Raw genomic sequence first — 13,502 nt, forward strand, 5'->3', positions numbered from 1 at the left:
CACAACTCACCTTTTTCAAGACCACAAAAAATAATTGGACCAGTCCTCCAAATATACCACCTTAATGTAGAAGTGATGTCCAGAGAAAAAGAATAATGAAACGCACCCTCTGAGAAGGTGGAGTACTTTGGCAGACTCCCAAATCACGAGTCCCTATCACAAAGCAATTTGAACCTTGGGTTCCAGTTTCACTCAGATTTAGACCGTTCACTCCAAGGGGATCTTGGGACTAAGCTCTGGGTTAGGACAATTTGTGTGTCAACAGAAGGAGGGTTAATCTTGAGCCTGAGTTTGAAACCTGGGATTAGATTGTAGTTTTCACATAGCCAGTAAGAGCATGATACAAAGGCCACTGAAGTGATCTAAGTTTAGTGATCATAACTGCTATTATACACTGCCCAGGTACTACTGTTTGTACCATCAGATTTAAAAAAATTAATGACCACTTTCTCAAAGGGGCCAAGTTCCTACAATGCTATGTAATTCACAGACATTCAACCTTACCAAAAATTAGGCCCGTGGCAGTTTTCTCCTTTGATTTTATGTAGAATATGACAACTTTTCCTATCAAAAAAATAAGTAACTTGATAAAAGAATATAAAGATAAAAAAATCTAAGTCATAGACTGTTATACTGAGTTTTTAAAAATTAATCCTCACTATCAGTAGAGAATTAACAGCATCATCTTTTACATTACAGTGGGCATACTCTGGACTATTTGTGGTGATTCAGGCAGTTGCTAGGAATATCCTGTATTTTCAAGCAAAACCATATCAGCTCAAAAGCAAAAAAAATTGCCATTTAACTATGCCAACTATTTATATACCCATTTAATGAGCTACGCAATATTTTGCAATAATGTTGCAATTCCAAAATTAAAACTATGCATCTAAACTTCAAAACTAATGGAACAAGCTGATTTCAGTGAAATTACTTCCAATTTATAGCAGTGTAGATGAGAGCAGAGTTTAGCCCTACATTTTGACAATGATGTATTAACCTAAACAAGGGAGAAAAATCATGAAAACTTTGCTTGTAAAAGAACTGCATGATTTTGCTCTGCCTTCCAGAAAATTGTCAAAAGCTCCCTGCAATAAGTCCACATATTTTATTTACCTGCAGATAGAAGGCCCAATCCTGAAAACCCTTCTTATTCATGAGATAAATACACTGCAAAAATCATCTCTAAAAATTCAATTCTAAATATTAATCTATTGTAGAAACTCAGAGCTTAAATGCAGGCCAAAAAAGTTATAAAAGTGAACTAAAATATACCCATACTAAAATATATCCAAAACAATGCTAAAAAAACCTGACTAAAATATTGGTTGTAGTCCAACTTAAGAGACAAGAACTGTACATACGGGCAATGACGTCTACCATTTAGGTCCTTCAGCCTCAGGGGTGAATTAAGGAAAAGCAAATTATTTAGATAAGATCATCTTTTGTGAACACCTCTACTTTCCAGCTAATTAAACAGAAAATGGCACAAGTAAGGGGTATTTAAAAACTACATTTGTATCACCTATAACAGTTTTCCTGCTATTGTGAGCAGTTTATATTTATAACCATAAACCATAAATCAGCTAATTGGAAATATAAAATAACCATCACTGTTACAAAAGAATGATAGCACTTGCAAGTGCCCTACAGCCAAGTACAGTGTGTTCCCAGCACTGTGACCAAACTGTTCCACATTAATAATAAAAGATGGGGACTTACTGGATACAACATTAATGTTGTTTCAGCAAGCAGCCCAAGAAGAATAAAAAAGGATCACATAGTGCATTGTTTAATAATTACAGATAGAGATTTACAATGCATCTAAGCACAATGGCTATGTCTACACTCACGGCTTCTTGCGCGAGAAATATGCAAATGAGGCTAAGCGTGGAATATCGCCAAGCCTCATTTGCATACCTAATGAACCACCATTTTTTTTCCAGAAGAGGCTCTTGCGCAAGGAGCGTCTACACTGCCCTCTTCTTACACAAGAAAAACCCTCTTGCGCAATGCCGTTCTTCCTAAAAAGTAATAGGTATAACTGCATTGTGTGAGAGGATTTTTCTTGGGCAAGAAGGGGCAGTGTAGATGCTCCTTCTTGCGCAAGAGCCAATTCAGAAAAAAATGGTGGCTCATTAGGTATGCAAATTAGGCGTAGCTTCATTTGCATATTACTCGCACAAGAAGCCGCGAGTGTAGACATAGCCAATGGCTTAGCTTCTTCTTTGGTGTAAATCCACTGATTTCAAGGAAACTAACCTTCTCTTATTCTGGTCCATTTATCCTTTTACATGCTAAAAATATTTTCAATTGAATTTCACCAGGGATTAATTTGGCCCAGATATCAGTCCTCCCGAAAAGTTGCACTACTGAAAAAAACCACCAATTGGCTCAGAACTATCACTATCTGCCAGAAGCAAAAGGTTTCCACTCACTGTACCATTGCTGCCTCAATTGTACTCTGCCTCTAAAGATTCGTTAACTACATCTTTTCCAGCCATGTGAAAAGAACTGAAGACGTACAATGAGGGCTCTTCCTTTAAATCAAACTTGTATCTATCTCTCCCTTTTCAGCAAAACAAGTAAGGTGTCTCATGGAAAGGGGGTGGGGGGGAGCTTTTTTTTTTGTCGCAGATTTAAAAGTAATTATGAGCTGCCCCTATATATAGCCTCGACCTAATTGCATTTCCTCAGCTCAAATGGCTCCCTTAAATGCCCCTCTCCAGAGCAGCTTGTCTGCAAACGCCCCACCACAAATGTATTGCGTTGACCTTTTGCCGCCTCCCCGCTCCCCGCAACTGGGATTCGCCCCGCCACCCCCATCCTTTAGCAACTGTTTTTAAAAGCAAGGCAGGACCGAGGGGGCTGTGGGGCCCGGTCTGCCCCAGCCTGAGATCAATCTCCGGCCATCTGCGTTAGCCCGGGAGTGGGGGGAGACGTGCCTGGTGGTTTCTTTGCAAACCCGGCGCGGTGCCCCGGTGGCAGCAGCGGCAGAGCCATGTCCCCGCTGGGCAGGGGGGTCCCGGGGGCGGGCGGGCTCCTTACCGGCTCTGTAGCTGCGCAAGCCGCCGCCGTCCCCGAGCTCGGGGAGGATCCTGCCCCACATGGTGCCGGGGCGCCGAGACCGGCAGCGGCGCCAACTTCCCCGCCTTGCGCCGCGGGGCCCGGCCAGCAGCGGGCGGACGGAGCCGAGCGGCGGGGGGGGGGAGGTTACTGGGCTGCTCTGGCCGCCCCGTCTCCCCGCTCCGGCCCGGGGGCAGCCGCGGCCATGGCGCGGGCAGGGGCCGGGCTCTCGCCGCCGCCTCCTCCTCGCAGGGCGCAGCAGCGGGGACAAAACTTGCTTTATGCCGCCGCGGCCGCCTCCTCCTCCTCCTCCGCGGCTGGCAGCGGGGCGGGGACAGGGGCGGGAGCCCTGCGGATGCTGCCGCCGCCGCTGCTGCTTCTCGGGCGGGCGCCGAGTCGCTTGCATAACCCGGCCCAGGGGGAGGGGGCGCAGGAGGAGCGGCCGCGGGGAGGGTTGGCGAGAAGGCTGAAAAAGGGAGGCCTGGGGCGGTCGACAGGGAGGGGAACTGTGGTACCTGCCTCACACTCCCCGCCCCCCCCCATTCCCAGCTTTTCGAGCTGGCACCCCCGCCTCCTCAAATGCATATCTGCCCATCTCTTATTTCCTCCATAGGATGTCCTCTGGAGCCACTCAGCTCCTCTCTGCCCCTTCCCCCGTGTCTCCCCCTAGATGTCATACCTACAGTCTAGGGGAGCCTTAAAATCCCAACTGCATTTCATGAAGCAGTTGCCTTTTTTTTTCCTTTTTTTACAAGACCTCAGAGATATTCAATTTAATTTATCTGGTAGGGCAAAGAGAACTGTAACATTCAAGTTGCAGAGTAGCTGTGTTAGTCTGTAACTTTAAAAATAAGGAGCAGAACTGCACTGCTTAGAGACTAACAAATACATGTATTATAAGCTTTCAAAACCCATTCCTTCAGATAACAATTGTATATTCCCAATTCTTCCTCCCACTCCCGAAAACATTTCCACTGTCTCCTGTCCCCCAAAAATTCTATCTATAGTCCTGACGTAGTTAATATAGCATCAAGAAGGACATCTCCATGTGTGAAATCTGAAAAAAAAAAAAACCCTGATTCCCTTCTGAATCTCCCAAACAAGTAACCAAGAAGAACTTTGCCAGATGCATGGAGAGAGTAATACAAACTTTGGGAGATACTAGAGGACGCTATAGTCTCAAATGCAGTATGAGCGGGCAAAAATGTATCAGACATTTGAAAAACTGCTTCTTGCCTTTCACACTCCTTGACACAGCCAATACAGATGTTAGAGATCTGTTAGGAGATGTTAGAGTGACTGGGTTTCATTTGGTCCTTCTTTAAATGTACTTCTGGAAATAATTCAACCAGAAATACGCTTCAATAAATAAGGATGCATAGATAGTGGTTGAGAAAAATATTTAGCTAACACCTAGTATTCTTTATTGCACCTCTCCTCAGAACAGTAGAATACCACAACACAGACAATGGACACGAAGGGCTCCGATACTACACTATATCCTGTCATGAGCACAGTATAAAAGCATCATAGCCTAGACCAGGCATGTCCAAAGTCCGGCCCGCGGGCCAAATGCGGCCCGCGGTCGGATTTAATACGGCCCCCCGCTTCTCCCGGCTCCCCGGTGCTTTCTTTAACTGGCGCGCGCAGCGTGCCGCTTCGGACCGCCGCCGCGGTCCCAAACCCTGCCCCTGCACTCCACTTTGGGGCTGAGAGTGCAGGGACAGCCCCCGCTTCCTCCCCCTCTCCTGGCTCCCCGGCGCTCCTCTGAACTGGCGCCGCTTCCGGCCGCGCCGCCGCCGTCCATGGTGGCCGCTGCGGTCCTAAAGTCTTCCATGTAGGGCACGTCCGCAGCCCCGCTCCCGCGCTTGGCTACGGGTTCGCCCTGCCCCCGGGCCGCCGTGAGGCCAGCGTGCCCTGTGCTCTCCGCCCGCCTCTGACCCTGCAGGCCCTCTACCTTGGGGCTGAGAGTGCAGGGACGGACTCCACAGCTGCTGAGATCAGGGACGGACTCCGCAGCTGATCAATCTCAGTATCTGTGATTGGCCCTGCGCACTGTCAGCTTCCTGGCGGGCTCAGGCACGTGGAGCTGCGAACATTAGAGACTTCGCCACAAACGGGCTCAGGCATGTGGAGCTCATCATTAGAGACTTCGCCACAAACAGCCATAAAGGCAAGAGAATTCTTGTTGGGCAGTGTATTAGTGCAGTGTATTACTTAGGCAGTGTATTAAACCTCTGGCACTGCGCTCACATGATCCCTTCCCCTTCTGGTCAATTTAAAAAAATGGCGACTGTAAATAAGAGAAGGAAAGTTGACAGTGAGGGCCGCCGCTTCCAGGACAGGTAGAAAGTGGAATATTTCTTCACTGAAATAGAGAATCACTGTGTTTGTCTGATATGCCAAGAGACTGTGGCTGTTTATAAGGAATTTAATGTCAAGAGACACTACCAGTCGAGACATAGCACATACGACAAGCTTACAGGGCACGACCACAGTGAAAAGTTGAAGCAACTTGAAGCTGTTTTAATGTCACAACAGAAATTTTTCATAAGAGCCCGTGAGTCAAATGAAAATGCCACAAGGGCGAGCTATGAGGTGGCAACGTTAATTGCTAAAAATTGCAAATCTTTTGCTGAGGGTGACTTTATCAAAGAATGCATTATGAAAATGGTTGAGAATATCTGTCCCGAGAAGAAGCAAGAGTTTGCCAACATTTGCCTGGCTCGTAACACTGTAGCATGGAGAATTGAAGAGATTTCCCACTCTCCCTACCTTTAATATCAGCAATTCACAGACACTTACCTTCCTTCCTCCCCCTTCCCACCCCCCCGCATCCTCCTTCTGTTCTGCAATGTGATTTGTCCTTTTCATATTTGTTCATTTTTTTAAATTGTATCCTTTGGTATATATGGTTGTGACTACTTTCTTCCACTATTTGATCTGAGGAAGTGGGTCTGGCCCACGAAAGCTCATCATCTAATAAACCATCTTGTTAGTCTTTAAAGTGCTACATTGTCCTGCATTTTGCTTCAACTACCCCAGACTAACACGGCTACATTTCTATCACTATCAGATAGTAAGAGACAGTTGACATCCAAAGGAGTGGATTTTGACTTTTTTTCAATAGCCTGTGATGAAAGCACGGACCTATCTGACACAGCTCAGTTGCTGATTTTTATGAGAGGGGTGGACGATGAAATGAATGTGACTGAAGAGCTACTTGACCTCCGGAGCCTCACGGACCAAACAAGAGGAAAAGATTTATTTGTTTCTGTTAGTTCCGCCATAGATGACATGAAACTGCCTTGGGACAAAGTTACTGGGATTATTACTGATGGGGCACCTGCCATGGTTGGTGAACGAAGTGGATTATCAACCCTAATCTGTAACAAGGTGATCGAAGAAGGAGGCAAAGCTATTAAACTCCATTGTATCATTCATCAACAAGTTCTCTGTGCTAAACATCTCAAATATGATCATGTTATGAAACCGGTGCTAAAGACTATTAATTTTATTCGCTCTAAAGCCCTGTGCCACCGCCAGTTTAAACAGTTTCTACTGGACATCCAGGCTGAATACGAAGATGTTTTATATCACAACGATGTAAGATGGCTCAGTCGGGGGTCTGCACTGCAGCGTTTCTACTCTCTCAGAAAGGAAATCGGAGAATTCTTGGAAACAAAGGGACAACCAATGCGAGAACTATCTGATCCTATTTGGCTGGCTGATTTGGGGTTTCTAGTTGACATAACAAAGCATCTGAATGTACTGAACACGAGTCTTCAGGGGAAAGATGCAGCGGTGAACCAGCTTTATTCACACCTCAAAGCCTTTGGGACAAAGCTGCAACTTTTCATAAGGCAGTTGTCACAAACACAGCCCAATACCATACATTTTTCAGCGTTGCAGGAAATAATGAACAGTTTTCCACAGGACAATATCAGTGCGCAAACGAGCAGGTATGCAGCAGACATTGCATCTCTGGCTGGGGAGTTTAAACGGCGCTTTCAGGACTTTGCAGCTATTGAAAAGGAGATCAGCCTTTTCTCCTCTCCATTCTCTGTTGACCCCGAGGATGCTCCAGATCAGCTGCAGCTCGAGCTCATTGAGCTGCATTGTGACAGCGAGTTACGCAGTCGTCACCAACAGCTCTCTCTTGTGAACTTTTACCGCCAACTGGATAAGAGCCGGTTTCAAGAGATTCGAACATTGGCTAAGAAAATGCTGAGCTTGTTTGGCTCAACATATATGTGTGAGAAGACATTCTCTGCTATGAACTTTAACAAGAACCGCGTGAGGACAAGACTAAGTGACTCTCACCTGCGTGACATTTTGCGCATCAAAACCACTGCCTTTGAACCAGACCTAACCTATGTGCTGCAGTCCAGATCTCAGTTTCACCCTTCACATTAGTGTAGGCAAGTTTTTTTTTCAATTGAGATGAATACATTGTAAAATCTCAGTTAATGTCTAAATCAGTTATAAATATATTTGGACACAACATGTATAGTTGGTGTTATGTCGTTTGCAATAAACTGCATAAAATAGTTAATTTGCATTTAATTTTAATGGTTCAAGAATGTCAGGCAAAATGGTCGGCCCTCACGCATGTTCACTTCATCAAATCTGGCCTCTTTGAAAAAAGTTTGGACACCCCTGGCCTAGACAGAGGGTCAGACAGAATACTAACAGTATGTGCTCACTGGAAATATTGAAGCAAGCAACAAACCCTGTGCTTACATAACTTCTTGGGGCACATCTACACAGCAGGGTTAAAGCCAAAATAAGTTACACAACTCCAGCTACATCAATTGCATAGTTTAAGTTGAAGTAGCTTATTTCGGCTTTTGGCGCTGTCTACATCGCAGGAAGTCTGAAGTAGAGCACTCCTCCTCCAACTTCCCTTACTCTTCATAAAATGACGGTTACAGTAATTGGAGTAAGCAGTCCTCCAGCTCACCATTATTTCCGCATTATGTTGAAATAACTGCTTGTAGTATAGACGTGGACTATTTTATTTCGGAATAATGTCAGTCATTCCAAAATAACACCCCTGTATAGATGGATGCTTGCTGATTTAGTGCATTTTAAATGGTAGCTGACTGACACAAAATATCTTTTAGTGCCTTAATTTATCCCATTCTGGGAATCTAGTGGTTATAGACTGGACTTATACAATAAACATATTTATCTATCTGGGTGTTTGTAATGCAAGTATCACAAAATAGTTTCCAAGCATTGATTTTAAATAGAGATTTTAAGGCTTCTGGTGTACATTGGATATAAAGCAACCAATAGAATCATAACAATGTAGGACTGAAAAGGACCTCATTAAGTCACCTACTCCAGTCTCTTGCACTGAGGCAGGTCTACATTTTATCAAGAGTCCCTCCCTGACAGGTATTTGTCTAAAGTTGTTCTTTAAAACCTACTTAAGGAGATTCCACGATCTCCTTACTTAGTTTTGTTCCAGTGCTTAATTACTCTTATAGTTAAGAAGTTTTTCTTCATGTCTAACCTAAATCTTTCATCTTGCAATTTAAGCTTATTACCTGTTGTCCTGTCCTCGGTAGTTACAGAGAATAACTTATCACCCTCCTCTTTATAACAGACTTTTATGTACCTGAAAACTGTTATCATGCCTCCACTCCCAGTCTTCTCCAGACAAACAACGCTATTTTTTCAATCTTTCCTTGTAGACTTTTAATCATTAATTTTGTAGCCTTTTAATCATTTTTCCTCCTGTCCTTTGAAATTTCTCCCTATTTTCCACATCTTTCCTAATGTGTGGTACCCAGACCTGACACAGTATTCCAGTTGGGGCCTGGAAGAATTACTTCTCATGTCTTACTTACAATACTCTTGTTAATATATCCCAGTACGCTTTTTGTAAAAATATTATATTGATGACTCATACATTGTTTGTGATCCACCTTTAGCCGCCAGCTCCTTTTCTGCAGTACTCTGGTTTAGACTCATTTTCAATTTTGTGTGTGTGCAATTGATTATTCCTTCCTACGTGGTTACTTTGTCCTTATTCAATTTCATCCTCTTTATTTTAGACCATTTCTCCAGTTTGTTGAGATCATTTGAAATTTTCATCCTGTCCTCCAAAGTCCTTGCAATCTCTCTCAGCATGGTGTCATATGCAAACTTTACAAGTGTACTCTCGGTGCCATTAGCCAAATAATTTGAAATCCAAATACTAAAATCGGCAGAATTCTAACTCAAAAAGAACTTCTCAGTGTACACAAATCCTCTTTCCTCAGCAAAATTCAATACAATATTGATTAGATACAATATTGGTAAGCTTTACAGCAAGGGTAAGGAACCTAAAGCCTGGGGGCCGGATGTGGCCACTGAGGCTTAGGACTCCCTCCCCAGCATTAGAAAGCCTACACTGGTGCTCCAGCCTCTTCACTGCCCTACCGCAGGGCCAAAGCACACAAAAATCTACTAGCCTGGGCACCTCAATGCACTGGTGTGTGGGGAGAATGCAGGGAGAGACTTTCTGCTTTTCAGTCAGGGGCCATATCAGTTAAGGTTTAGGGTTTTTTTTTCTCACTTGTGTACAGCCCCTGACTGATTTTTCTGTGCGTCAGTGACCTCCTGACCCAAAAATGGTTCCGCACCCCTGCTTTGAAATACAACAAATTTGAGTTTGATTAGATCTATGGTTCTACCATGAGAATTCCCTACCTCCAGGCCCACTAACAGGTGAGGCAAAGGGGTCAATTGCCCCAGGGCTTATCAATTCAAAAACATCCAGGGCTCCTGGCTGCTGCATCTGCATGAAACTGAAACTGAAACTGAGCGTGAAGTGCCCAGCGGGAGTGGCACTCAGGGTGGGAGTTCAGGCTGAGCATGCGCAGAACGCAGCTGGCGCACAGGCCCCGTCTGCAACTACAACTCCCACAAACTCCTTTGACACCAGTCGGTCCAAGGTGCTGCCCATTAGGCTGCAGAATCCGGGTCCTCGCTTGTAGCCCACACCTCTGAGAAACTGCAGCCGCCGATTGGCTAGAGGGCACTTCAGTCTGGCTGGAAGCGGAATGGCCCCGTGCACAAGAAGGCGCCCTATATGGTGGTGGAACCAGCAAGGGGCGGTCCAGCTGGGGGTTAAGAGGTGCACATTTTGCCTTTGCCCCCCCGGGTGCGTAACACCCTCACTACACCTCTGAGAGCAAGACCCGCTGAGTAGGCAAAGCCACCCACTTCAGGCTGGTAGAGGTCCAGCTGAGCAGCAGCATCTTTGGACCACAACCAAGCCATGGTGCACTGGTCTGGCCACAGCAGAAGCATGAGTAGCTACAGGAGGCGTGTAAACGGGACCTAGTGAGGTGCATCGTGGTTCATACCACAGTTGGCAGAGGGGCTCCCAGGTGCTTCTGCGGCAGCAAAAGTCTCTCCCTCCCCAACCACTCACTAGGTTGCACTTCTGTTGTGCTTAACTCAGGGAGGTTTTTGGAGTGGGCTGAGGCAGAGAAGAAGTGTGATTGTAGGAAGTGCAGGGAGTAATCAGTGGTGGTCATAAAACCTCCACCCTCTCCCCAGCTGGTAGGCAATGCGCCCCATGCTGTCCCAAGCAATGGAGATGGGTGGAAAAGGTGCAAATTACACCGCCCAATCCTTCCTACCCCATTCTCTGCCCTGCTCCACTCTCTGCAGGAAGAAGGGGCCAGCGGTGGACAGAATCCAATTTCAATCAATCCAAACTCAACTTGGAAGACGTGTGCGCGCAGCAGAGTGAGGGTTCCCACCAAGGAACAAAGCGATGGTTGTTTAGCTTGTCCCCGGGGCTCTTCCCGATCTCCATTAGCCCAGATCTCTGTCATATGAATGGCAGCCACATATAGCAGGTGACTCTGTTTCCAAGACCGAAAGAGAATTCATGGCCCAGAGAGTGGACGTTTTCTTAAATTAACTTGTACTCTGCTTCCTCTGCAAGTGAAATGTGAACAGGTTCTTCTACCAGTATAAAACAGTCATTTTGCTTCTTGTGCTTTGAAGCTAGTTCTGGGAAAGCAGAAGCTTGGAAATGTGGCTGATTAGATATTCAAAGCTCAGTGTCTTGTGGCTTAAAAGAAGCAAAGAGAATATCAGTAGGAAATCCAGTGGGATGCAGTGCTAGCAGGGACCTGTTTTCTTATCATTCATCAATGACTCATGTAGGTTAATATTTTTCATGGTGTTTTCAGCTCCTTTGCTAGGCTGGGAGAAGATTTCTGGATAGCTGTACTTACCTTTAGCTTTTAATAAAACAATCTGGTATCATTTGAAAATGTTGGCCTGATTATGATTAATTCCTTTTGGTATATATTGTATTAAGGGAAATCATCAGGAGCCTATTTGGTATTAATGTACCTGTCATAAGAACTTTCAGCCTTCATTGACTAGACCAGAATTGTATAGTCTTATCAGGAACTTTTAAATCAAATAATTGAAGCAGAATTTCTCAGCATGCAGGTTTTCAAGACCTTTCCACCTACCTTACCTGTCAGAGTTCTCACAGGCACTACTAAAATTAATCCTCCTGTTAGCTCTGCAGTCTTCTAAAACAGATTGTGTTTGCCATCTTTTGAAAGGGTTTCATTTGTTAAGCAAGGACTAACTGGGGCAGCCTCACCGCGGCCCCAGCTCCAGCGGCACGCTGAAGGCTTAAAGATACAGCAATAGAGATTATCTTATTTTGGTCTACAAAAAAATTGTATCATTTTCTTTGAAGGCCTGTGTAGAAAACAGTAGGTCTCTTTTTATGGGTGGCTGCTTCTGGCCAAGTTAGAAAGTACCCATTGTCTTATTTTTCTTGTATCACATGGTAACTAGAAGAGTTACCCAGTATTGCTTGGGTCTTCATTTAAATCATTGCTCTCTAGCTTATGTGAATGGAGTCTGCAAACATATGGTTTGACAATCCTGAAGAGACAGAATTTAAATGTGTATGTTTATAGAGGAAAGTGTATATATCCTGTATTTTTTTAAATAATGTATCACCTCAGCACTGGGTCCAGGCAGGTTTTACCATAAGGGACCCCGAGAGATCATCTAGTCCAGCTGGGGGAGAGTCTGGGAGAAGGCTATCAACAGAGGAAGTTGGCTACTGAAAATCTTGCAATATTAATTTTCTTTTTATTTTACTTCATATCAAAAAACATTTAAAGTCATATATACTTTTTTAATTATCTCTTGTTTTAGTATTCTTTCTTCCATAAAATTAAAAAAAATATATACAAAATATTTGTTAATGTGGATGCCACGGTGGCACACATCCAAACAAGCGCACATGACCTCAATATAAGAGTACAAAACAAAACTCACTCTGCTCATGGATGGAAAACTTAGAAGGAACACTGGTCAGCACATGTACTTATCAGATTCAGAGGAAGGCAAAGAGGGTTTTAAAAAGGGTGTTGTTTTTTAACATCAAGTAAAAACTGTGGAAGATAAATCTCCCATAGGAGAAGAGAGATACCAAACTGAAATGAGTTTCTGACCTTACAACACAATGCAGACGCACAAGCCAAATACTTTTTGATTAGGTGGAAATATGACTGGGAAAACGTGTGATGATAGTTCTTTCATATCATGACATATATATGAAAGTGGTTTTTTTTTTATTCTAGTATTTTCTTCCTTTTTAAAGTTAGCTTCTCAGAATCCTGATCATAGTAGATGGAAGTTAATAAGGAGCTATAAGAAGGAATGATAAAGGTGATACTTGATATACCATAGATTGGATTGGCTTCATTCACTTCAGTGGAAGGTGTTTGAGTATTAGGCTCAAAGTGTTTTCTCATGTTTTGAGGTATCTGAGTTGGTGCACCTGTACTTTCTTTTCTTGGAGTGTCGGGAGAAACTAGTATCATTATTCATATTTGGAATTAAGCATTAACCTGATAGCACCTGAATCATTAGGATCTTTTTGACAAGATTCTAACTTATCTTGTAGTAACTGCATTTAATTACCAGTTCCTCTTTCACAACTTATAGTACTGAAAATTTCAATCTAGAAACTGAAATTAAAATCAGTGCGTAGATTTGGCTCAGTAATCCTTTCTTCTCTGCCCAGTAAAGTCTGTTTTCCTCTTTACTGCACACACACAGTCCTAGTTACTTCCTGCCATATTAAATAGTCTCAAAAGAAAACATTTTTTTTACATTCTCAAACATTTTCATGGAAAACCTATGCTGCCAAATTGATTGAATCTCCTACAGAGGGAAGCCTGGGTTAGTTAATGCTAGCTTTAACAGCATTAACTCCCACATGGATTTCAGCTTAGAAATGTTTGGGATCCTCAGGACAACTTACCATTATGTTTGGCTACATCCTAACTCCCCTAGTTCTTAGCATGCCCCTCCCCACCATCCCACATAGCCATAACTGCAGAGCACATGGTCCTCTAGAAGAATAAGATGTGTGGGCTCTGAGATGT

General features: G+C 44.0%; 1 protein-coding gene across 6 annotated transcripts in view; it reads right to left on the bottom strand.

Annotated features, from left to right (window-relative positions):
* The window catches only part of CEP85L (centrosomal protein 85L), a 234,914-nt gene that overhangs the window by 169,334 nt on the left and 52,078 nt on the right, over positions 1 to 13,502 (bottom strand). For 3 of the 6 annotated variants that reach the window (XM_075924053.2, XM_089777222.1, XM_075924056.2), the window contains exon 1: positions 3,049 to 3,434. The exons of 2 other annotated variants lie outside the window; for them this stretch is intronic. In XM_075924053.2, the coding sequence (XP_075780168.1) occupies positions 3,049 to 3,109 (61 nt within the window). In that variant the 5' untranslated portion in view covers positions 3,110 to 3,434. Of the gene's footprint in view, positions 1 to 3,048; positions 3,438 to 13,502 lie in introns of those variants that run through there. One more of the 6 variants, XM_089777223.1, reaches the window with a different exon arrangement.

The sequence above is a fragment of the Pelodiscus sinensis genome, chromosome 3 (assembly GCF_052426305.1).
Source record: "Pelodiscus sinensis isolate ZL-2025 chromosome 3, ASM5242630v1, whole genome shotgun sequence".
Taxonomy (NCBI): Eukaryota; Metazoa; Chordata; order Testudines; family Trionychidae; genus Pelodiscus; species Pelodiscus sinensis.